This window comes from Triturus cristatus, chromosome 9 (assembly GCF_964204655.1).
Source record: "Triturus cristatus chromosome 9, aTriCri1.1, whole genome shotgun sequence".
Taxonomy (NCBI): domain Eukaryota; kingdom Metazoa; phylum Chordata; class Amphibia; order Caudata; family Salamandridae; genus Triturus; species Triturus cristatus.
The window spans coordinates 1124611808-1124637314 of record NC_140592.1 but is presented as its reverse complement, the minus strand read 5'-3'; the positions used below and the strand labels follow the sequence as shown (position 1 = coordinate 1124637314).

The 25507-nt window shown below is 41.9% G+C and overlaps 1 protein-coding gene across 1 annotated transcript; it reads left to right on the top strand.

The window, feature by feature from the left end:
* Positions 1–799: 799 nt before the first annotated feature.
* LOC146799474 (uncharacterized) lies at positions 800–2104 on the top strand. Its single transcript, XM_085627884.1, has 2 exons — positions 800–954; positions 1057–2104. Exons 1-2 carry the CDS (start codon positions 800–802, stop codon positions 2102–2104), a joined length of 1203 nt encoding a protein of 400 aa, XP_085484010.1.
* The last annotated feature ends 23403 nt before the right edge of the window (positions 2105–25507 follow it).

Sequence of the window (25507 nt, the reverse complement as noted above, 5' to 3'; positions counted from 1 at the left end):
CTCGAAGACACTGGGTCCGGAGGAGAGAGAGGGCTTGAACGCGCCCTTCACCCTGGAAGAGCTGCACTTGGCCGCGACGACCTCCAAGAGAGGCAAGACGCCCGGAAACGACGGTCTCCCAGTGGAACTTTATGTCGAACTGTGGGATCTGATCGGACCGGACTTGCTAGACCTCTACGAGGAAGTGGCGGGCAAGGGTAGTATGCCACAATCCCTGCGTGAAGGTATGATAACACTCCTGTACAAGCAGAAGGGAGAGAGAGAAGACCTCAAGAACTGGAGGCCCATCTCCCTCCTCAATGTGGACTACAAGATTCTCGCAAAGGTGATGGCCAACCGCCTAAAGAAGGTAATAGAGAAGATAGTCCACCCTGACCAGTCCTGTGGGATACCGGGACGGCAGATTGCGGACAGCCTGGCCCTGGTCCGAGACACGATCGAGTACGTCAAGGGCCGCCAGGTCCCGACGGCCTTGGTCAGCCTGGACCAGGAAAAGGCGTTCGACCGCGTCTCCCATGAGTTCATGGACCGGACACTCAGAGCTCTGGGACTGGGCGACTTCTTCTGTGACGTGGTGAAAACAATGTATAGAGACATCTCCAGCACGGCATTGGTAAATGGCTGGAGAACCGATCCGTTCCCCGTCCTGTCAGGGGTAAGGCAGGGCTGCCCGCTTTCCCCCCTCCTGTTCATCTGCGTGATCGAACTCCTCGCCGAACGCATCCGGCAAAACAGCAACATCAGAGGAGTGAAGGTACCAGGGAGCGGAGGACGAGGAGAAGTGAAGTGCTCCCTCTACATGGACGACGTCTCCGTATTCTGCGCAGACGGACCGTCTGTGAAGGAGCTAGAGAGGACTTGTATCGAGTTTGGGAAGGCGTCTGGAGCTAAGATCAACAGCGCCAAGTCAGAAACCCTGCTCTTCGGTCACTGGACCCCGACCCGAGACCCACTGCCATTCCCCATTAAGCAGGACTTCATGAAGATCCTTGGAGTCTGGTTCGGCGGAGACGGTGCAGCGGAGAAGACCTGGGAGGAAAGACTAGCAAAGACGAGGCAGAAGCTGGGACTCTGGAGCCTCCGGAAGCTGACGATCGAAGGGAAGTCTTTGGTCCTGCGGAACGAGACCCTGCCAGTGCTCCAGTATGTCGCCCAGGTATGGCCAGTGCAGACCAGAACAGCTAAGGCCATCACGAGAATGATCTTCTACTTCATCTGGAACTCGAAGATGGACAGAGTGAAGAGGGCGGTGATGTTCAAGACCCACGACAAGGGAGGCAAAGGAGTGCCAGACATCGCCACCATCCTGAGGGGGACCTTCGTGTGCCACTGCGTGAGGAACACCCTGAGGTCCAAAGATGAAAGTCACGCCGGCTTCCTGATGGCCCGTTTCTTCCTACTGCCAACATGGAGGCGCCTGGGATGGGCAGAGTGGGTGAGCTCCGTCCCGTACAACTGGGAGACCCCGTGGTTCTACAAGGAAGCGGAGAAGTTTGTGCGAGAGTATGGCTGTGAGGCAGTTCGCCCCGTCATGTGGACTCCAAAACTTCTCCAACGCCTGATACGAGCAAGAGAGATCAGTGAGCCGATCGGCTCCCTCCCTTCAGCCACAGCGGATCACGTGTGGAGAAACGTTGCATCCAAGCGCCTGACAAACCAGCACAAGGACATCGCATGGATGGCCATCCAAGGAGGTCTCCCCGTGAGAGCCTTCATGCACGCAAGAGGCCTCAACCGATACAAGTCCTGCCCGAGAGGGTGCACCGTAGACGAGACAACATACCACCTCTTCTGGGAGTGCACGTACGCGCAGGACCTGCTGAAGGCCCTAGGCACGGAGCTTAGGGCCTGGATACCTACGACCTGCATCACTGCTGACTCTGTGATGTATGGACTGTTCCCAGGGACACATACACTAGAAAACCTCCAGAGTTGCTGGAGGCTCCTGTGTTGTTTTAAAGATGTTCTCTTGTTTTCCAGAAACCGCCTGGTAGTGGGGAAAAAGGAGACATCGACCCTGGCGTGCCGTAAAATGATCCACAGCCTCCTGCGTGACTACGCAGCACTAGACAGATCAGATGGAGACAGTGACGACGAAACCTGAGGACCCAAAGGGGTCCCCTTGTACCCTTACACGGGGGGGGTCCTGGAAGGCTCAGGCAACGACGGCGACGACAGCGGACCCAAAGGGGTCCCCAAACCCTTAAATGGGGGGGGGGCCCTAGAGGGGCCACTAAACTGTTTTTCTTCTTTTCTTCCCTCCAATCCAGGAACCAGTCTGGCAACGGGAGAGAGGAGAAGGAAGATGAAGACAGGTAAAGTAAATGTAAAAATTTACTGTATGTATTTGACTAACGTGACCTTTTCCCTTCACAGGTTAAAGGTCAACGGGATAGCTTGCGCACTTGTTGCCAAGTTTGTTACCAACGACTGACGAGCAAAAAGGGTGTTGTGGAAGGTGACGATTGATGTATCTGAACCAGAAATGACGCCCTGACACAGAGAAAAAAAAAATAAAAAAAAAAAAATGTGTTTTAGTGTCCTTCGCAGCTTCCTGTTTGCATTGCATGTATATAGCTCCTCGTTGTGTGCTGGAAGCACCCAGGATTGTTTGCTGTAAGCATTTGTTTTCTGTTTGTGAGCCGTAATTATCACACAGGGACACCCACTGTGGAGAGCCCAGTTGCTCTTTTTTCATTCTAATGGCTTTTACAGTTTTGCTGTTAAAAAGAAAAAAAGTGTTTCCTCGGTTTAACACATGCATGGTACTCCGCCTAAGTGCCAGATGAAAGCTGTGTAAATAAGAGACAAATAGCCCCTCAGTAGAAGTTAAAATGTTAGCATATGAATGCTCTAGTGAGCCATACCAGGTGTGACTGCTGGGGCCCAGGCAGCCAGCATGGCCTGCAGTGGGATGGGGCAGTTAGATAGAAGGTTTTCAGAGCTTTTCTATTTATTTATTTATTTGAAAGGTCTTATATAGCGCGAACATGCCCCGTAAGGGTATCAGAGCGCTGTACAACCGAAAGAAGACAAGATTGGTCAGTAAAAAGCATGCATAAAATATTTGATTTGATTTCAGATTTTTTTTAGCTCCTAAAAGATTGCTTGCCCGCATAACCTAGTTAAAGTTTAAAATAAATCCCCTTACATGTGCGTCCGCAAGAGCGATACATTTATAATTACGCCGCCCACAGAAAAAATGTCTGTCCCCTCTTACCATAGTTTTATATCGTCTCACTAAGCATAATTAAATGTGAGACAAGCTTTAAATGTATATTTATGAATGTATGATAAGTCTATAGCGCAAAACTAGCCAGACGGCAGTGGAGCATGGTAAATGACGATGCCGAAATGCCACTTAAGGGAATCGACTCTCATTAGCGAACCGGGTTCGTAAACACAGTTCCAAAGAGGCTTGGACCTGTTCAGGTCATAAAGCGAATAGAATTCGAATCTATACCTTTTTCCAAACTATTTTGTTTTAATTTCCGATTCCCCTTGAAGACATTCTTCACTGTGATTGAATAAACAACACTAACCCGGCATGCGGTTCATGTATGCATAGCCATTTATTGCTCTGCGTGAAGAATTGTGGAGAATATAATGAGAGTTAAAGCAGAAATCTGTTGGTAGAACAAACCATGAAGGCGGAGACAATAAAAAGGAAAGCAACAATGGAATAACAAGCATTGGCCGTGCAGCCGTAAAAGTAACCGAAGTAATCGCGATCGCGGTCAAAGAGAAAGTGATCGCGATCGCGAGGACGGGACGCGCTGTGTCATAAGCATGCGAGTGGTGCGCGCGCAGCAGTGATTGGCTGCTGCGCACGTGCACGCTCGCGTGAACGCAAGCGTTAGGCCAGCGATAGCACTTTGGAAACCCTCATAGAAAATGTCTCTCCGAGCAACGCATGCGCTAGCTCAGACGAGACCTAAAAAGGAAAAAGGAGGAAAAAAAAGAATTGCCTCAGATTTACAGATCCTTGCAAATCTTGAGCAGCATAAAAAATCGATGCATGTGGAAATGAAATGCCCACAGCAACACTCACGGCACGCCCTTTCACGCAGATACCTGTGTGAAAGGGAACCATATTTACAAAGCGGTGCTAGGCCACAAAAAGTGGCTTAACGCCACTTTGTAATTATGGTGCAAGGCATTGCGCCACCGGAACGTCGGTAAAAGTGATGTTCGGGTGGCATAATCTGATTGTAATATGCCCCTATGAGTGATAATGATCGACCTAGAATAGCACAAGCTAGGGGAGCAGCTGATATCCCTTGCTACCTTCAGTTGATGCCCATGGCCCAACTCCTTGAAGTGGTCCTTGTGTGGCGAGAGTCAACAGAGTATGAAACCCTTACTTTGTTTTAAGCCCTACCCCTGTGATTCTGCATTGTATTTATATATTTGGAAATATTTGGTAACTCTACTACACATGTGTCTTATTTTTCAAATGCCAGCATTTTTTACTTTCGAATTAGCTGATTTAAAACATAGCATCTTTATATTGCATATGCCGACCTAACCTTACTTATGTTTACTGTAGTGGAAGTAGTGGCAGTTCCTCTGCTAAGGCGGAGGAGCGTTGGCTCATTGCTTTGAAGCAGTGAAAGAAAGGAAAAATAACTTGATGCTATTATCATTTTACTTTGTCCTGCTGCGCCAACATGGCAGGGCAGGGCGGGGCTGCCCTAGTCACAGCAGGGGCAGGAGTGGTGGGCACACTGAAGTTTGCAGTGGCGGCTTCTCCGCTAAGGGGAAGGAGCGTCACCCCACTGCTATTTCAGAAGTGAAAAAATAAAATGGTAATAACAGGATATTATTATCATTTTATTTTTCTATGTGGGAGTCATGTGGGGCTATGTGATGTCAGAGCAGGGGAGAAGTAGCTTGCACTCCTCTAAGTGGACATGGTGGTTTGGGCCAGCCAAACCGTCATGCGCATTTGGCATGTTCTCCATTATGCTGTGTTGCACAGCCCTGCGGAGAACATGCCCAGGCTCTCAGGCCCTGCCTGAGCATCCAAACAGGACACTCAGATCAATCACAATTCTGCTCCTGCAGCTCCGCGATTGGCTGAGAGAGTTCAGAAGCCTGGAGGCCTCCGGTACTTCCAGCAGAGCAAGGATGGAGGAGAGGCTTCGCGCAACGGGAGAGGCATGGCGTGGTGGAGAAGGTAAGTTTATTTAAGAAAAATGTTTTTTTATTCCACCCCCTGCCTCACCACCCCCATTCCGAGGCAGCTGCCACTGGGCGTTCACATGATGCTTTGGCTGGCCCAAGAGGGGTGACCAAACAGTTACATGCACTTAGCCTGTTCTCCACCCAGGCTGCATTACTGGGTGGAGAACATGCCCAGGCACCCAGTCCCCGTCTCAGCGCCGAACTACGGCGCTCAGACCAATCACAACGCTGAATTGCAGCGTTATGATTGGCTTAGGGGAGCCATTGCAGCATCGTGATTGGCTCAGGGGAGCCTGGATTTGTTTCCTGTTCTGCAACAGCAGCCCGATGTGGAGGAGAGAGGGCATGGGAGAGACACGGCAGGAGGCAAGTGTATTTTTGTTTTTTATCCTTTTTATCCTTTTTAGACCCCCTTAACTCCCTGCCCTGCCACCCCAGATTCATGCCGGTTGTCACTGAGTGGTAGTGATCTGTGTTTTTATGTTTTCCTTTTAAGTTTGATTTCTTGGTACTTGTTCTATTTCTGGCCAAATGCTGCAATCTACAGAGAGAGAGAGAGAGAGAGAGAGAGAGAAAGAGAGAGAGAAAGCGAGAGAGAGAGAGAAGTACAAAACATCTGTCCCTCTCATCCATTGGATCCATTGGATGTAGTCACATTGATTAGCCAACATTCATGAGACTTTGGGTATTATACCTATCATTTATGAGTTATTAGTTTATATTGTTCACGAAACTTTATTTGTAATAACAGTGTTTAAATTACAAGAGTAAGAAGCATGCACTCTTTATTTCATGTTTCGCAATTTATGAAATATATATAGCTGGCCATCTCTCAGACCGGATGTCCTTGTCGATATGAGGAGGTTTGACACTTTAGGCGTGCATCAAAAATGCCTGGTATGAAAGGAAATCAGCAGTTGTTAGTGGCAACATTGCCAGAGGCTGATCATATGTTATTCACAGCACGTGGTAGTCCCCGTATTATGTCCATCAGGCAGCCTATTTCTTTTAAAAGCATCATTACCTCATACCTCCAATTATAAATACAGCCAGTGCTACGGAACATTGTAATTTTATACTTTCGGAGATAAATTAATTTACTCCATTTAATTATAAAGATTACAAATAAGATGAATTACAACTATTTCGATTTAGAATAGTTTACTTTTGACAATGAATGTCTATTAATTTCTATGAAAGCAAAACATTTGATTTCATTTTTAGTTTGATGCTCAGATATCAGTGCAGTGGGTACCACTTCTATTCCCAGAAGGCCATCACATTATTACCTTCTTGGAACTGCCTAGCCAGCTATTCTGGACTGAAACTGTTTCCAAGATGACTGCTGCGTGTACATTAGAGCAGTGGAACAGTACTTAGTACTACTTTGCCTGCATCAGTTGGTGTGGGAGTTGTGTATCACGCACTGTTGAACTTTGTTGTCATGTTGCTTTCCAGATAGCATGGGCATGCCCCACCTCCATGCTGCAGTGCTTCAGACAAGCCTAATTGCTAGCATATGGAATGGCAGTGGTGAAGAGTGCAACAAGTTAGTCGAGCATGATGTCTCTTATGATGCCATCAATGATGTCATGTGTGATGGCATAGTCATGTTTTGATGCAGTGCTAGTGTGTGACGCAAGTTATGGTTCGAGCAGTGATGTCAATGTTTTTACAAGTGATGTAATGTGTGTCACTTATAATGTCATCAATATTAACCAGTGTGATGTCATTCTCAATGGAAGAAGGGGTGTGACTTATGATTTGTACTGCAAAGCCTAATTTATGAATTTCAAAGGGTTTATTTGTTTGAGTCAGAAGCATAAATCAGTTTTAACTGTTACTTCAGTAAATTGCAATGGTTTTGTTATAGACTTCAGACGTTAAATTACTGAAATATATTTCTCACAAATAATGGTAGACACATTCAAATACAGCTTTGGGAAAGCATAAATGAGACAGATACATTGTTTCTAAATAATGAGAAATGGTTGGGGATACAGTCAAGGTTAACCTCTGCAAGTTTGAAGAGACATACTGAGATGCATGCCTTCCTCCTCTGTCACATATTGAGTCACACATTCACAGACTTATAGTTATATATATGTCACCAATACCTGATTGGAACTCTCTATGTGTAGTGAAGTGAGTGACGGTGTGCACAACTTTGGACCTGTGCTGCATGCTGACTGTGTCACTGTCCCAATGCTTCATTTGTAGTGTTATGATCCCTGAGTGTAGCCATGAGAGTGCATCTGCGTGAGTGGCTGTATGTACAGACAAGAACCTGTGTTAGACACCACACAGTGTCACTGTACTTTTACTACATTGGGGTGTTCTAATCCCTGAGTGTGTCCCTGTTAGACCTGGCACCATTGGCATGGGTCTCCCTTCCATTTTTTCACTGTTACCTCCTATGTTTTGCTATGTTTTTGCTGGTCTAGATGCTTTGGGCACTTTGCCACTGCTATTCAGTGCCAAAGTGCAAGTGCTCCCTTCTGTAAATTGTTGTAATGGATGAGTGACTCCATGATTGGCTTATTTGATTTACTTGTCAAACCCTAGTTCAGTGCACCATGTGTACCCACGGCCTGTAAATCAAAGGCTGCTGGTGGGCTTGCAGCACTGGTTGTGCCACCCACAGAAGCAGCTTGTAAAGTATGGCTCAGGCCTGCCATTGCAGAGCCTGTGTGTAGTCTGGGACTGCCATGTCTACTTGGCAAGTGCACCCACTTTCCAGTCCCTAAACCTTCCCTTTTCTACATATTAGTCACCCCTAAGGTAGGCCCAAGAGCAGGGTGCATTGTATGTAAACGGTAGGACATGCCCTGATGTGTGTGACATGTCCTAATAGTGAATTACAGCCAGTTTCGTTTTTCAGTAATGCAAGGCTACCTGCTCCCATAGGCCAGAATGGGCAGTTTGATTATAACATCTTATAATCCTAACTGACCCAGGGAACAAGGAAGAAATTCGAGTTTAGTATGCCTGAAGTCAGACTGTTAAAATACATCTTTTAGTGTGGGTGATTTTTACATTCTGTGTTTGAAAATACCACTTTTAGAAAGTAGGTATTTTCTTGCCTAACCATCCAGCCTGTCTCTGCTAGGTTTGTGTATTCCATGTCTGGTTTGTGAGTGACAGGGGGCTGGAGAGGGCTTTGGCTCCAGCAGTCTGATGGGTCAGGGCTGGGCTGAATAGGGCCTGCATTGAATAGAGAGTGGGGGCGGAGATTTCCTTTCACTAACCTGAGCCCTCATAGAATAGAGAGTAGGGGGAGCTAGGCCTGGGCAAAATTTCCGTTCCGTTTGCGGAATTTGCGATAATTTGGCATTTCCACGTTCCGCGGAGAGCGCGGAAATGTCAAAATTTCCGCATTCCGCAGCTTTGCGATAATTTGGTTCTTGCTCGCGCTGTAAAATAATACATTCTCGCGCGCGCGCGATCGCCTTACCTGAATCCCCCCGTTGGCCGACAATTTTTCCCGATCCGGTCGCGTTCTCCATGAGATGTTGTATTGTTTTAGCCATTTGCGCTGTCTCGTGACAGTTCGCGTCCGCAGTGACGTCATGCGTCGCGCGATCACGTCTTTTTTCTCGCGATCATGCACCGCGAGACAACTGAAAACAAGATGGCCGCGCCCGCGAGCAACCGCAGGGGTAAGTTAGCGACCCGCAACCATACAAAAAATATCGCGAACGGGCGGGAAAAAAACTTCTGCATCTTCGCGATATTTCCGCTTGTTTGCGGAGATTTTTAAACATTTTTGCGATAATTTGCGAAAGTCGCTTTCGCAAATTCCGCCCACCCCTAGAGATTTCCTTTCAGCTACCTGGGCCAGGTCTGCTTTCCACAATGTTGTCTTCACCTCCTGCCAGGAAGCTGCACAGAACTGGTTTTGGCTGGGCACAGACTCACTCTGCTTTCATAGGACAAAGGATTTACTGGTATAAATATTGGGGCCCAGACCCCAGAACTTTAGATCACTTCTGTGAATCAAGACAGACCTTTGCCAAGGAGAAGAACCAAGAAGGCTGAGGTAGGAGACTGCCCCTGTGCAGTGCTATTTCTGGGGTTGGCCTGCAGTGGTTACTTTATTTGCCAAGGAAAGGAGAAGAGGACTTTTGTGAACTTTTCATCATCTTGAAGAAGAATCTCCAAGGGCTTGAAGTGTGCTTGCCTCCTGCCTAAAATCTCAGGGAGACAAGACTTCACCATCAGCTCCCCTGAATTCTCTTGCTGGGAATTCTACCTGCAGAGAGGTGCCTACCGTTGTTTGTGCCCTCTGAGAAGACTGCATGTCGCAGGGAGCTGGAAGCGTGACGCAACAAGGAGAAACGTGTCGCCACTGCATCAGTTGCCGTCGCATCGCCGAAGAAGCGCGCCGCCGTTGCAGCTGTTCGACGTCGCATCACCAACGAAGCATGTGGCATCACCGGAAAAGCGTGTCCCAGGGCCTTTCGCGGCTCAGAAGATTACCGAGTTCGCCGCACAGCCGTCGGGCGTGCACGCATCGCATCCAACGTTGTTGCATTGCATCAAAGACACCATTTTATCGCATCACTCCGGATCGTTGCATCGCATCAAGGCACCATCTTGTCGCATCATAACCGGAACGCAGTAAGAAACCGATGTATCACCTCCTGTCCGGTAAGGAACCGACGCATAACCTCCTCTGCGCTGCAGTAAGGAACCAATGCATCACCTCCCCCGAAGCAAGGAACCGATGCATCACTTTCCCTGCGACCCTTTTGTTTGTATTGCGTGACACATCCAAGGTACTTTGAGAGTAAAGTGTCGCATTTACCATCTACATTGAACTAAGCTATCTCTACCATTTTTAAAGACTTATTTTGATTACAGTATTGTGGATTTTTATCTTTTGGTCTTGTGTTAAGTCTAGTAAAGATTACTTATTTGTCTAAACTGGTGTGGTGTCCCTTTGTAGTGTTTTCACTGTATTACTGTATGTGTTCACAAATGCTTTACGCACTGCCTCTGAGATAAGCCTGTCTGCTCGTGCCATGCTACCAAGGGGGTGAGCAGGGGTTATCCAGGAATGTACCCCCCTTTCCTTGACTAGGGGCTAGGGCCCCTGCTTGGTCAAAGGTACCTACCTCTGCCAACTAGAGACCCCTATCTCTAATAGTCCCTGTATGTGCATTTGAGTGAGTGGTGTGTGCACAGAGCTGAAACTGTGTTAGACACCCCAGTGCATCACTGTACCTTTGCATCTGTTGGCATATTCTGATCCCTGATTGTAGTCCTGCATATGAATCTAAGTGAGTGGCAGTGCAAGCAGACCTGGCCCTGTGCTGGACACTTCACTGCATTACTGCATCATTGCCTCCATTGGTGCATTTCAATCCTTGAGAGATGCCCTGAGTGGGCATCTGAATAAGTAGTGGTCTGCGAAAACCTGCACCTGTGCTGGGCACCCCACTGCGTTACTGCATCTTTCTCTCAATTGGATTGTTCCAATCCCTCAATGTAGTCCTTATGGGCATGTGCAGACCTGGGCCTGTGTTATACACCCAATTGAATCACTGCACCTTTACTTCCATTGGCGTGTTCCAATCCCCAAGTGTAACCCTGTGTTGACATCCACATAAGTGGCAGAGGGCCGGATTCACAGAACAACCTTAAGACAAAATCCTAAACCTACTACTTTTGGTATTCACAGAAAGCATTTAGTAGTAGTAAAGTTAGGATGTTGTCTTAAGTCTGTCTTAAGTCTGTCTTAAGTCTGTTCTAAGTTTGTCTTAAGTCTGTCGTAAGTCTGTCTTAAGTCTGTCCTAAGTTTGTCTTAAGTTTGTCTTAAGACTGTCTTAAGTCTGTCTTAAGTCTATCTTAAGTCAAACTTAAGACAAAATCCTAACTTTACACTACTAAATACCTTCTGTGAATACCAAAAGTAGTAGGACAGACTTAAGGCAGACTTAAGACATACTTAAGACAAACTTAAAACAGACTTAAGACAAACTTAGGACAGGCTGAAGACAAACTTAGGATAGACTTAAGAAAGACCTACGACAGACTTAAGACTAACTTAAGACAGACTTAAGACAAAATCCTAACTTTACTACTACTAAATGCCTTCTGTGAATACCAAAAGTAGTAAGTTTAGGATGTTGTTTTAAGTTAGTTCTGTGAATCAGGCCCTATGTGTGCAGACCTGGTCCTGTGTTGGATATCCCATTGTGTCACTGTACCTATTTCTGAGTTTAGCACTGAGTGGGCATCTGAGTGAGAGGTAGTGTGCTCAGGTCTGGACCTGCGGCGCTGGACATGATGCTATATCACCTGCACCTTTGCCTCCATTTGAGGAGTAGTGTCACTGGCAAGTAAAAAGTTTTTGGTGTGCAGGGAAATGTAGCATCAAGGAAAAGTAAGGAATTGTTAGGGTTCAAGGAAGAGTAGCATTAAGTCTTAGTAAGTAGTATTTAGGGTTCAGGGAAGGATAATATTAATTGGTAGTAAGGGGTTGTAATGGTGGGAAACATTAAGGGGTACTGAGGGATTTTTAGGACTCAGGAAAGGGTATAGTAAGGGGTAGCACAGGTTGCTAGGGTCAATGACATGAACATGATCTGATCCCTCATTGATCCCCTGATTGAGTGTCTAAATTTAAAATCACAAGTCATTTCTGAATTAAGACTTTTCACAAAATGCAGGGGGTTTCTGCTACATAGAATTGAGGCTCCCCAGCCAATTATATTTGACCACAAATTGAAATATGATTGACAGAATTCTAAACTACAGAGAAGTAACCCTTCAACATTGTTAACCCTTTAAAGTCTGCTCAGTAATTTCTTTTAACACTTATATCTCAAAAATCCCTCAACAGTGATGCTTTCTGAATAAAGTTCTACTTTCATACCAAGTTTGGTGAAAATCTATTCTGTTGTTTGGGCTGTATATTTCAGCAAAACTTCCAACCAAAGGGAACTAGAATCAGAAATCACTTGCTTTTTCAATGTGTCTTCTTTACATTTTTCCCATGGACGGAGATCCATGAAACTTGGCGGGCTAGTTGACTAAGTAAGTAGATTCCAAAGTTTCATGCAAATCCAAGTTCAGGGTCAAAAGTTATAGACAAATCAAAAAATTCAATTTCAGTGAAAACACTGTATGAACCATACATAGATTGGTGACCAGAACCAGTATAATATACACCACTTGGGATATATATATATATATATAGGAAATGCTGTGTGAAGCATGAAACGCGTCAGGCTGTGTATCTTTTGGAACAGACTTCCATCCAGTGTGTTGCAACCTCTCGAATAAAAACGAAATTCCAGCTATCTGCGTGGGCTCTCCTAAATGGGAATCTTCTTTGTTGTATTAAATTGACCGCTGGTCCCGATCGTGGGAGAAGCCCTGCCATGGAAGTATGGACTGTGCTGCAGCCACTGACAGGCAGCACAAAGGGCAGATAAGCCGTTTTTGGGAGGTTACAAGATGCAACATGGTGAGAGCAGGACTCTTTTCCAGACCCACTGGGGTTTTCACTGTCCAAATTTTAAACGTGCAAGCAACTCACTGTAGTTTTATTTTACGGCACTACAATAACCAGCATGCTCAGCAAGAGCCAACGCCCACTGGGGCAGCAGGTGGAACTATTTCAGTAATGCCGGTGTGCTTCACGTATTAAGGACTTTGCCTCTGAGGAAATGCTGTGTGAAGCATGAAACGCGTCAGGCTGTGTATCTTTTGGAACAGACTTCCATCCAGTGTGTTGCAACCTCTCAAATAAAAACGAAATTCCAGCTATCTGCGTGGGCTCTCCTAAATGGGAATCTTCTTTGTTGGATTAAATTGACGACTGGTCCCGGTCGTGGGAGAAGCCCTGCCATGGAAGTATGGACCGTGCTGCAGCCACTGACAGGCAGCACAAAGGGCAGAGAAGCCGTTTTTGGGAGGTTACAAGATGCAACATGGTGAGAGCGGGACTCTTTTCCAGACCCACTGGGGTTTTCACTGTCCAAATTTTAAACGTGCAAGCAACTCACTGTAGTTTTATTTTACGGCACTACAATACCCAGCATGCTCAGCAAGAGCCAACGCCCACTGGGGCAGCAGGTGGAACTATTTCAGTTATGCCGGTGTACTTCACGTATTAAGGACTTTGCCTCTGAGGAAATACTGTGTGAAGCATGAAACGCGTCAGGCTGTGTATCTTTTGGAACAGACTTCCATCCAGTGTGTTGCAACCTCTCAAAGAAAAATGAAATTCCAGCTATCTGCGTGGGCTCTCCTAAATGGGAATCTTCTTTGTTGGATTAAATTGACGGTTGGTCCCGGTCATGGGAGAAGCCCTGCCATGGAAGTATGGACCGTGCAGCAGCCACTGACAGGCAGCACAAAGGGCAGAGAAGCCGTTTTTGGGAGGTTACAAGATGCAACATGGTGAGAGCGGGACTCTTTTCCAGACCCACTGGGGTTTTCACTGTCCAAATTTTAAACGTGCAAGCAACTCACTGTAGTTTTATTTTACGGCACTACAATAACCAGCATGCTCAGCAAGAGCCAACGCCCACTGGGGCAGCAGGTGGAACTATTTCAGTAATGCCGGTGTGCTTCACGTATTAAGGACTTTGCCTCTGAGGAAATGCTGTGTGAAGCATGAAACGCGTCAGGCTGTGTATCTTTTGGAACAGACTTCCATCCAGTGTGTTGCAACCTCTCAAATAAAAACGAAATTCCAGCTATCTGCGTGGGCTCTCCTAAATGGGAATCTTCTTTGTTGGACATATATACCGTCCAATAGCCAAACTCTTACCCAAGAGAGACTTTCTGATCTCAATCTTATTACATCCAGTGCCGGCATCAGTCCTTTCAAAGCCAAATCCAAATTCTATCCAATGATGCCTAAAGACGCCATTGACATTTTCCATGAGCGAACAGTAGATGACATCAAAAAATTGTACGTTAAATCTAATCACAGTAAGTCTAGGTCCAAATATCAAAATGTCCAGTATGAAAGACTTATTCGTAAATTGAAAAATAACAAGGACGTTGTGATCAACATGTCAGACAAAGGGGGCAATGTGGTCATTTGGCCTCGTGAACAATACAATCAAGAAGCCCTGAAACAACTATCCAATGAAGATTGCTATGTCAAGACTACTTTAGCGGAATATATCAAAGCCAAAGATAGCCTTAAAAAAGACCTTATGGGATGGAAAAGGCAAGGACTCATTTCCAACCAAGAGACTAATTTCATGATGACTGATTTTCCCATTATTCCCACTCTGTATTTAATACCAAAAATCCATAAAAAAGTGTACCCTCCACCTGGCAGACCTATTATTTCTGCCATTGGCGGTATCAGTGAACACATATAAGAATATGTAGACTTTTTTCTACAACCAATTGTGCAATCACTCCCGTCATACATCAGGGACACGGGTGATTTTTGGGATAAAATTCAGAACATCGTATGGGAGGACAATTTTCTACTAGTTGTGATGGATATAGAGTCACTTTACACTAGCATAGACCATCATGCTGGTTTAACTGCCATCAAACATTATTTGGACAAAAGACCTTTGGCCCTCTATAACCATAATATGATGCTTTTGGAAATGGTGAAGTGGTGCCTGCTCAATAACTTTTTCATGTTTGACAATAATGTATATCGCCAAAAACGGGGCGTGGCTATGGGAGCCTGTTTCTCTCCCAGCTACGCGTGTTTACACGTGGGCTGGTGGGAGGAACAGGCTCTCATGGGCACCTTTGCCAATATCTATGAGCAAGAGATATTACACTGGTTTAGATTTATTGACGATGTGTTCTTCATTTGGAAAGGTGACCAGGATAGTGTTGAGAGATTTATAGCAGAACTTAACAATAACAACATTAACCTTTGATTCACTGCACACATCAGTCCATCTAAAGTTGCATTTCTTGATACTTCCATCTATGTATCCAACAAACGATTGGAATCCACTTTATATAAGAAACCAACCGCTGGTAATGCCACTCTCCACGCCTCTAGCTCTCACCCCAACCACCTTATTAGGAGTATCCCCTACGGAGAACTCCTCAGAATCAAATGCATTTGTAGCACCCAGGAGGAATACTCTAAATGTTTACAACAAGCATTGGCTAGATTTAAAACCAGGGGGTACAGTGACAATATCCTCCAACAAGCCACTGCCAAAGCCGCGTCAAAAACTAGAGATTCCTTACTGAGATCAAACAAGGCTATTGAGGCAACATCTGAAACCAGTGACCCATTGGCAAGCAACGCATCCCGATTAGTCACCACTTACAATCGGCAACATAAACAAATTAGGGCCATTATCAAAAACAACTGGCCCATTCTTAAAACCGATGCGGTTTTGGCACCCAGACTTCCACCTGTACCAAACATCACTTTTAGACGGGCAGTCTCCATGAGAAATCAATTGGTTAGCAAAAATCCAGAACATTCAACAAAGGGGACTTGGCTGCAACCTATTAAAGGGTTTTTTAAATGCTCATCTTGCAGGGCATGCAAATTTGAGGTGAATAAAACGTATTACAATACCCCATTCAGCTCTGCCCGAGTCCAAATAGGCGGTCATTACAATTGCCGCACTGAATATGCGGTATATGTCCTTACATGTAGCTGTGGCCTTAATTACATAGGTAGCACTAAACTTCAGGCACATGCTCGAATTTTACAGCACCTTGGAGCCATCGTCAACAACGTTGCGACCTACCCGGTGGCTCGGCATTTTAAAATGGCTCCCAATAACGATCTCAGCTGCCTTACATACTTTGTAATTGATGCCATCCCAAAACTCAAACGAGGGGGCAACAGAGAACGTATGGTAAGACAACTTGAGACACGCTACATACTGGAACTAGACAGTAAGACCCCACTCGGACTAAACACCACGGAGGATTTGCATAACTTTTTATAAGATGTAAACCCTTATCAGTCACCTTTGGATGAGTTGGTCGTTAATGTTTGGCCACATCTTTACCATCTAGATGGCACACTGCTTTGCCTCGCACAACACACAGTGTTTTTTTATGCATAAAATAGCACTCCCTATCTGTCTTGAATGTCACAACTTTATTAACAATATGAGTTTGTGTTAGATTTTTACATTCAATTCATCTTATGATATATATGAAATCCTTTACTTAAGGGAAAGCTAGCTATATTTGCACATTCTTGCACTTAGCACTTTATACATATATTTGCACATTTTCATATACATGCACTTTTTTCTAGTGGGAATTGTTTAGATGTGATTTTATTGACAACATGGAATATACAGATATGTTTTTATCTGTGGTTTTTTAGCTCATATTTATGCTCATGTTTATATTGCCTAGATTTGTTCATCTTGCTAAACAGCACATACTGCATTAGAGGGTGGACCACCTCATACAATGGCATTTATGCCTCTATTTTTTCTGTATTGTTCAGACAATGAGATCGTCCACTTTGCACTAATTATTTCATCCTATGTGTGGGCCAGGCACCGACAGTACTGGCATTTATGTATTTTATTGACTTTTTCATTAAGAGCGTAATATATTTAGTTAAACATCAAATTATCAGGTTTATACATAGACTTTGACATAATATTTTTTTGCAATTTATTTGAGTTGCCACTTAGTCTGTCTTTACATTCAAAAACAGTATCGTCAGCAAGCATAGTATTGTTTCCATGTCTATTAATCACGTGATACGGGTGCTATTCATTTAAATGACACTTCTTGTAAAGCAAGCCTTATGTGATGAAGGCCGTTTTTCGGTCGAAACGCGTCATGGCAAGCAGGGAGTGAACAATAAAAATATTCAAGTATCGACGAAGAGGAGTGCGTTCATTCATTTTCGCCTCGCGTTGTGCGCCGGAGGTCTCTGAATGCTCTAGACTCATATATATATATATATATATATATATATATATATATATATATTCACTGAAAAAACCATGGGTTTCACACACGTTATAGTTAGGAATTAGCATTTAAAAAACCTTAGAAATTCAATGAAAAAACCAAAGGTTTCACACATGTTATAGTTAGCTGGACATTTCACTCGTAAAAAACCAATGAAATTCCCCCGTTATAGTTAGTTCAGCTAACTATAACTCGCGCGCCCGCAATGCACTACTGATGACCTCACATATTACATCACTCATGACATGGTCAGTGACATCACTCATGACATCACTGATGACATCTCAAATGACATCACTGATGACATCATCCAGTGAATGTGTGTTTTTCTGAAAATTAAATATGTTTTATATATGTATATCTCAAGGTCGATGGAAGAATAAATGAGTATATAAGTGTCTAAATTGATGATTTGTTTTTGAAAAATTGATTGTATTACTGACTGATTAAGTGTATCTTTTTGAATACATGGCTAAGTGAGTAATGTTTAAATGTGTAAATACCTGTATCAGTCTCTCACTTTGTATATAAGTGGCTGCATGGGTTGGTGAGTAGCTACATGAGTGTCTATATAGGTTATTAGTTGGTTTTTTGAGTATCAGTATGAGTGTCTGAGTGTCTTCATGGTGCGGTGGGGGGTATTACGTAGTGCATAGATGCATGAATGAGTGACTCACTGTTTGTATGTGTTGAAGACAGCATGTGTGCAGGACTGTATGGGTGGATGAGTGTGTGCATGGGTGTGTTAGTGAGTGAATGACTGTCTCAATAGTGTCTTCATAAGTAACTACATATGTTTTAAACTAGTATATGTGACTATTGGTGTTTATAAGTGAGTATATGTGAGAGTGAGAGATTGGTAGACTTCCTGTATGAATAAGTATGTGTTTCTATAAGTGATTGTTTAAAAGACTAAGTATGTGTAAGTTTCTGTAAAAGTAAGTGTGGTGGTGTGTGTATAACTGTATATGCAAGTAAATGGATGTTTGATTCTTTATTAGCATGAGTGACTATGTGTGAGTAACTCTATGGATGAGTGGCATTGTGTTACAGGATGTTTAGGTGTATGAGTACATATGATGTGTGAGTACATGTATGAGTGACTGTATAGGATTGTTGGTGGATGAGTGGATGTGTATGTGGATCTTAGAATTACTGAATAGGTTGTTGTAACTGTTATTGGTATGTCCATTTTTTTGAAAATTTCAGTCTCTATTTTTGAATGTTTGTATCAAAAGTTATATTAGGGTGAGAGGAGGTCTACCACTCTGTCACAAGGATAATGTCATCAGTGATGTCATTTGAGATGTCATCAGTGATGTCATGAGTGATTTCACTGACCATGTCATGAGTGATGTAATATGTGACGTCATCAGTAGTGCATTGCGGGCGCGCGAGTTATAGTTAGCTGAACTAACTATAACGGGGGAATTTAATTGGTTTTTTACGAGTGAAATGTCCAGCTAACTATAACATGTGTGAAACCTTTGGTTTTTTCATTGAATTTCTAAGGTTTTTTAAATGCTAATTCCTAACTATAACGTGTGTGAAACCCATGGTTTTTTCAGTGAATTTGCAAGGTTTTTTAAATGCAATTTTTTTTTTTTTTCTTCTTTTTTTTTTACATATTTTTATTTTAATTTTCTATCCTTTTTTAAAGACTATGGTTAAATTTTTAAAATTCTACAATATGTTTTTATTTTACATTTTTTATAAAATAAACAGGTAAAATTTATTAGCAATACATTTTTTCCTTTTTTTAAAAATTTTTTTTAGTGCGCGTACGGTAAGCTTACGGTAAGCGTACGGTTTACGCAATGTCCGTAATTTATCTACGCTGTTTGCGTATAGTTACACAATTTGCGTAGCCGCGCGTACTCCGCGTGGGGCGCGTACGCGTGTACGCTACACGCGCACGTTACGCGGAAGTGTTGGGGAGTGACTGTTATGCGCATGCGCGCGAGCGCGTGTCTTTTTTACGCGCATGCGTACTTTTGCCGTAAGCGCACCGTAAGCGTACGGTGGGTCATGTGATCAGGAAACACAACTTTTGATTGGTTGAAACTACTTTCAGTTCTAGAACTCTCCTACACCACACCCATACCCCTCATTTCTGATTGTGATCCCTTAGGAGAAGGAGCTGGGTTGTCTTTGTGATACGATGGCAGAACAGCAGAGCTCTTCTGAGAGTGAGGCTAGCAGCACTACCTTGAGGCAGAGAGCGAGGAAACAAAAGACCTCTTACGTATGGGAGTATTTTACTTTTCCAGAAGGCCAGCAAAAGGTAAATGCACCCTTAGTGACTTGTAAGCTGTGTAAGCGTGTACTTTCAAGAGGGAATCCTGACAGGAAGTATTCCTTTGGGAATCACACCATGATGAGACACCTTAAGGATGTACACAGAAGGACACATGCTCGACTTACTGAAGGTAACCCTTCAGTAAATCAACCAAGCACATCCACAGCAGCTCAGCCTGGACCATCATCTGCAGGGCCGAGTCCTTCTTCTGCAGGTCAGGTGAGCCCTTCATCTGTGGGGGGAGCATCTCCTTTTTCTGGTCCTCTGGAAATTAACCCTCGGTTTGCGAGGGTTGAAGTACGGTGCGCCACTTGTCATGATCTAATTACTTATAGGGAGACCAGTATTTCCCTAGTGAACTGTAAAATAGATCAGCACACTTGTCGTACCGTCTAATATTCCCAATCTTTCTTTCCTCTGTCCCTGCATGAACTCAACGGCTCTTTTAAGAGCCAACCTTACCTTTCATCTATTTTTTATATATGTTTTTAAAAACTTTTTTTTTTTTTTTTTACCGTACGCGTACGGTACGAGTAATTTTTTTTTTTTTTTTTTAAAAACACTAAAAATCAATTATCACATTACAAGGTCCTTGAGAGACTACAATTAAAAACTGAAAATGTGATTGTAGAGAAGTGGAAAAAAGGCACCATGATATTATTGACTTACCATACCCACTCAAAAAAAGATTTATTCATTTAAATTTTTTTTTAATTGCTTTAAAAATGGTTCTAGTTTTCGAAAATTTTCTATCTCAATCTGAAAAAAAAGAAAAAAGTATTAATATTTAATAAAACATTTTATAATACAGTACACATATTTACATATTTTTCAAAAAATATTTTTGCCTTTTTTTTGCTGTTTTCAGAAAATATTGCATTTCACTATAAATTGTGAAAGCAATTGCATTCATCATTTAACAGCAGGCAAAAAAAAAATTAACAATCTCAAAGATTGTTTTAAAAAAGCCCACAATCTCTTTTTGCATAAACATAACTTTATAGAAATGCATAATATTCTTAAAAAATATCATCTAATATCAATACTTATTTCTTTAAAATACCGTCTGATATTTTTGTTTCAGAAGTATAATCACAATAATATATCTCAAATAACTCCACAATACATCGGGTTCCATTTCCTTTAGGCCAAATAGTAATTTTAAAATTCTTTTTTTGTTAAATTTCCAATGGTAATCCAATAAAAATCTAAAGTTTAAATTGTACAGATGTCACCGATTCTCTGTAACATTTTGGTTTCCGAAAGATTAATTAATAATTAAATAAGTCCACAATAGAATTGTTTACCTTTCCGCATGGCCAAATAGTAATTTTAAAAATCTTTTTTGAAAAAATTTCTAATGGCAATCCAATAACATTCCAAAATTTAAATTGTGCAGATGTTACCGATTTTTTCTAAATTTTTGGTTTTCCAAAGTTTCCTTAAAAAATGGAAAAATTCCACATTACAATTGGTTACCTTTCCATTGGGCCAAATGATAATTTGTTAAATCTTTTTATTTGTAAATTCCAAATGGTAATCCAATAAAATGGTAAAATTGTTTTGTCCAGATGTTGCCAAATCTCTCTAAAATTTAGGTTTCAGGAAGATTAGATAGGAATTTGCTAAATCAAAAGGCAAACGTTGCTTAAAAATCAATTGGGAATCATTACACAGTGTCCAGCCTTTTTTACATTTAAGATAAACTGTGTAATGACCAGAAGTTACAGTAGGTCCATCATGGAAAATTATTGCAACTGTTACAAAAGTTTTTCCTGAAATTGATAATTGCTGTCCTGTAAACTTCTTTATTAAAGTATCCAATTTTGAACCATCAGCTCTACATCGTTGCATCATTAAAAATATATACTGTCTGTATTCCTTTAAAATTAATGTTGAAAACATGTCAGATTTACACTCACCGCATTGCATGCTATGATTAGCATCTTTAACTAATTTAGCAAAAGTGACTGTTTTACTCTCTGGCAATGTTAAATACATAAACCTTTCAGAATCAACATTAGAGCCACATATATTATAACAGTTTTCACAACTATGTTCCCATTTATAAGAGAGACCAAATAAATTTTCAATGGGAACCCCTTCTTCTTCCAGTACCTGAAGAAAATAAATCAAGAATTCCTGTGCGTCTTGCTGTACATTTTGAGAAAACTGTGTTCGTCCTGAACATACATCTAAAACTTTTCTAATTTCAGTAGCACTTTCTATTTGAGTTTTATCATTACTCAGCTTTTCAAAAAGGAGACTCAGCACAGAACAGAATCTTTTTCCCTGATTTACTATTATCTGCTCTTGCAAACTTTCCAGATAAAATGCAACATTCAGCACTACATTAGCGTAGCAGTTGACACCAGAGCTATTTTCAAAATAACATCCTACAACCTGTTCTTCATTTTCCTTATTCTTTTTGCTTGCAATTACATCACTCCTCTTTTTTTTCTTCCTCTCTACATCTTCATTACAGATATTCTCATTTCTCCTTTTACGAGAAACTACACGTTTCTCCAACACAGGATACTGACCTAAATGAGGAGCATAGCTTCTTCTTAATCTATTATACTCCTTTACACAATTTGTATCAGCACTAACTTTTGAATCATCAAAGTCTATCATGAATAAACCTGATAATGTTTTCACTCGTAACAAAGCAACATATGCCATACCTTCTTTGAACACAGTTGAACCAATGTTCACAAATGCACAATCTACAGTCAATCCTTGAGACTTGTGAATAGTTACAGCATATGCTAGCAAAAACGGAAACTGCTTCCTACGTACATATAAGTCTTTCACAAGCATGAAACGAACTGAACAACGACAAATGTCTTTAACTTCTTCTATCTGATCAAATTTTATTTTTAAACATTCAATTCCATCTTTTTTCTGATAATTAATAAAACCCACAACTCTTCCCATAGCTCCATTAACTAAACATTTTTCAACATCCAAATTTCTCCTTAAAAATACTCTACAGTTCATGCAAACATATAGATTTTTTTCTAATCCAGCTGTTTTGGAAATGTTCTTCTCTAGTGAATCCAATTTATTTTTCAGTGTGCCTGTTAATGTGACAGTAATTCTTCCATCCTCAATTTTGTCCACTGCTTCCAATTTCCTGATATCTTCCTTTTCCAATTTCAAAAGCTCCTCATTGAATATTGAGCATTCACGTAGAGTTGGCATTAAGCAGATGACACTTTTGTTTTCTGCAATGTTCTTGTATATCTTCTCTGCAACTATTTCTTCCTCTGTAATGCTTTTTTGCCAGCTTCAGTGAGTAGTCCAATTCTGATATCTTTCAGAATACTTCCATATTCTTCATCGTTTGCTTGCCTCATATTAGTAGTAAGTTCCTTGTACTCAAAGAAGGACCAAATAATTGTATTACCGATGCTTCCCAATGACTTCTTCGTGTCTTCATGTGTCACAGTATTAAACACTGGTTGTCCTTTAACTGGAGTAAGTTGCAAAAGATCTCCAAAAACTATGACGTGTTTTCCTCCAAATAACACGTCATAGTCTGTCTTCAGAATTTGCTGCATTCTTAAATGCACAAAGGCAAGCATTAAGTTTGATACCATGCTCACCTCATCAATAATGAGAACTTGCATCTTCTTCAATACTCTTGAAACTTCCAAGCATGCTTCTCCAGTTAGCTTGTTGTATTGTATTTTGTTCTCATGCTCCACTGGTAACATTAGCAAACGATGTAAAGTGATTCCTTTTATGTTATATGCTGCTAACCCAGTTGGAGCAGTAACCACACAAGACAAAGTAGAATCCGTTTTTTGCTGTAGGTAGCTTCTGATGACTTTTATTAGGAAACTTTTTCCAGTTCCAGCTTGTCCGCTTACATACATCCTGATTGGATGAAATGATGTGCATGAGCACTCTTTTTTTTCATGTAGAAATCCGTGATCAATTTTTTTTCTGATCTCTTCATAAATTTGTTGCTGCTCTTCGTTCAGTTGTCTTTCCAAATTTTGTAAGTCTATAAATTCTCCTTGAGCTTGATTCATAGCCGTTTCCACTTCATTCATGGCTATTGATGCTTCATTTTCAACGATTGGTTGTCCTAGGGGATCTTGACTGAGTGTTCCTGAACTTTGGCTGTCCTGAGAACTGTCTCTAGCTATTTCTGCTGCAATTGTAGTTTCCTGTTCAATTACTTCATTTAACATTTGCAGATAAGATGTGAATGTATTGCATTGTATGCTGTCTTTGCAAGCATTAAAAGAATCTTCATAGCTTTGAAATTCTCCCAGTAGTTCATCCTCTGTACGCCATGGTTTAAACAGCTGTAAAAGAGCCAAGTAGTAAAATTCCTTTTTGTCAGTAGTGTCGCAACTCAGCTTCCGGTGATTTATCAAACTTCCTTTTGTTTGCTTCACCAAACATCCTTCCTCACCAATGACTTTATATTTTCCATTGTTGATGTCTTCTGCGGCTTTCCGTGAATAAATGTAGTTCTGCAGCACTTCATAGAGACACATGTTCTCCAGATGATGACTTCTCTTGGGATAATATGTGTCCAACATGTTTGATTTCAAAATATCTGTACTTTCTGGGTCATTCTCGGCCAAATATTCAATTTCTCCAACAGATTTCAGTACCCGATTTCTCATTGCTGCAAGGCCTAAACTTGTCCAAATTATTCTTCTTGATTTCGAGTAGAGACTTGCAGAAGATAACCTATCTGAACATTCGTAAGATCCAATTTCTCGATGCGATAACATCTTCAAACTGAAACTGTACAGCTTCTTACTGACAGTTTTCTCGTGAGAAATCTCTTCCCACATTTCCTTCAATTCTGTTTTTTCTGATTTCGTAATGTGAGACGTTACATATCGAGCAACAGCAATGGAATTGTCAGCTACATACTGTATATCCATGTTAGCGTTCCACATGGATAAAATCACTGGGTTGTAGTCATTTATATTTTTTGATTCTTCTTTTCTTTTAAGGTTGTAGGTATTCTTAGGTGATTTTCTTGTGATAGTATGTCTCACAGATGACATAAAACTGTTAACTCTTCCATTTGAAAGAACAGGTCTAGGAAATCCAAATCGACATTTAGTGTAGTATTTATCTTTGCTCTTGTATTTCCGTCGACAGTATTTTCCACACCGATGACTTTGGAAACGTAAAACTTGCTCCTTTAACTTTTACTCTTCTGTGCTTTTTGGTATAGCACATGTTGCATATTCTTCAATGTGAGATAACACTGCTTCATCAGTATCTGTTCCAAACTTTGGGGCATCCTTGATCCACAACAGCATATGAATATGAGGAGCACCTCTTGCCTGGTACTCTTTTCTCCAAAAGAAATCCACTACTTCTCCTAGAGGTGGATTTTTTTTATTGCAGATGAAGGACATCATAGCCTCAAATCTATGATTGAAATATCTGCAAACATTAACCGGATCCAATGAGCACAGTTCTCCTGCTGTCTTGTATTTGATGTTTTTAATGTTTGAATTTGCCTCTCGTAGAAAATCCAGTAAATCATCCCAAGCGTACTCCGCACAGCTTAGGGTAACGAACCATGTTGGTGTTCCTAAATTCCGAACATGCATTTTAATTCACCATGGCGTCGGTACCAATATTCATTTGTCCCACGCTGACAAGCCATCAGATTGATCAGTTGTGTTTCCAAATGATCATCTCGGTGCTGCACTTTCTCCATAAAATCCTTAGCAGACACATTTTGCAAATGTACTCCACTTTTTAAAATGTGATTTACTGCATAAGACAATGCAGACAAGTCGCTTTCAAATAAAAGATGGAACAAATAAGGAATACTTTGTCGAAATCTGGGATCTTCAGCATATAGTCTTGTAGTCCGATACTCAGAAGCTGGAATCTGTTCCGGACGTTCATCGTATCGTCCTCCTTTTCCTTTAGGAAACAGCTGGGGAAAACATCGAGCTTCCAAGCTCTCCTCCCATACACTCACGGGAGTTCCTTTTGCTTTCTTCATCTGAAATAGATCAATATTGTCTCCCATAACTTCTTTTTAATGAAGAGGATGTATGCTAAAATGTTCATAAATTTCTTCTTCCTTTGACTTGTCCACTTTTTCAATTTGTC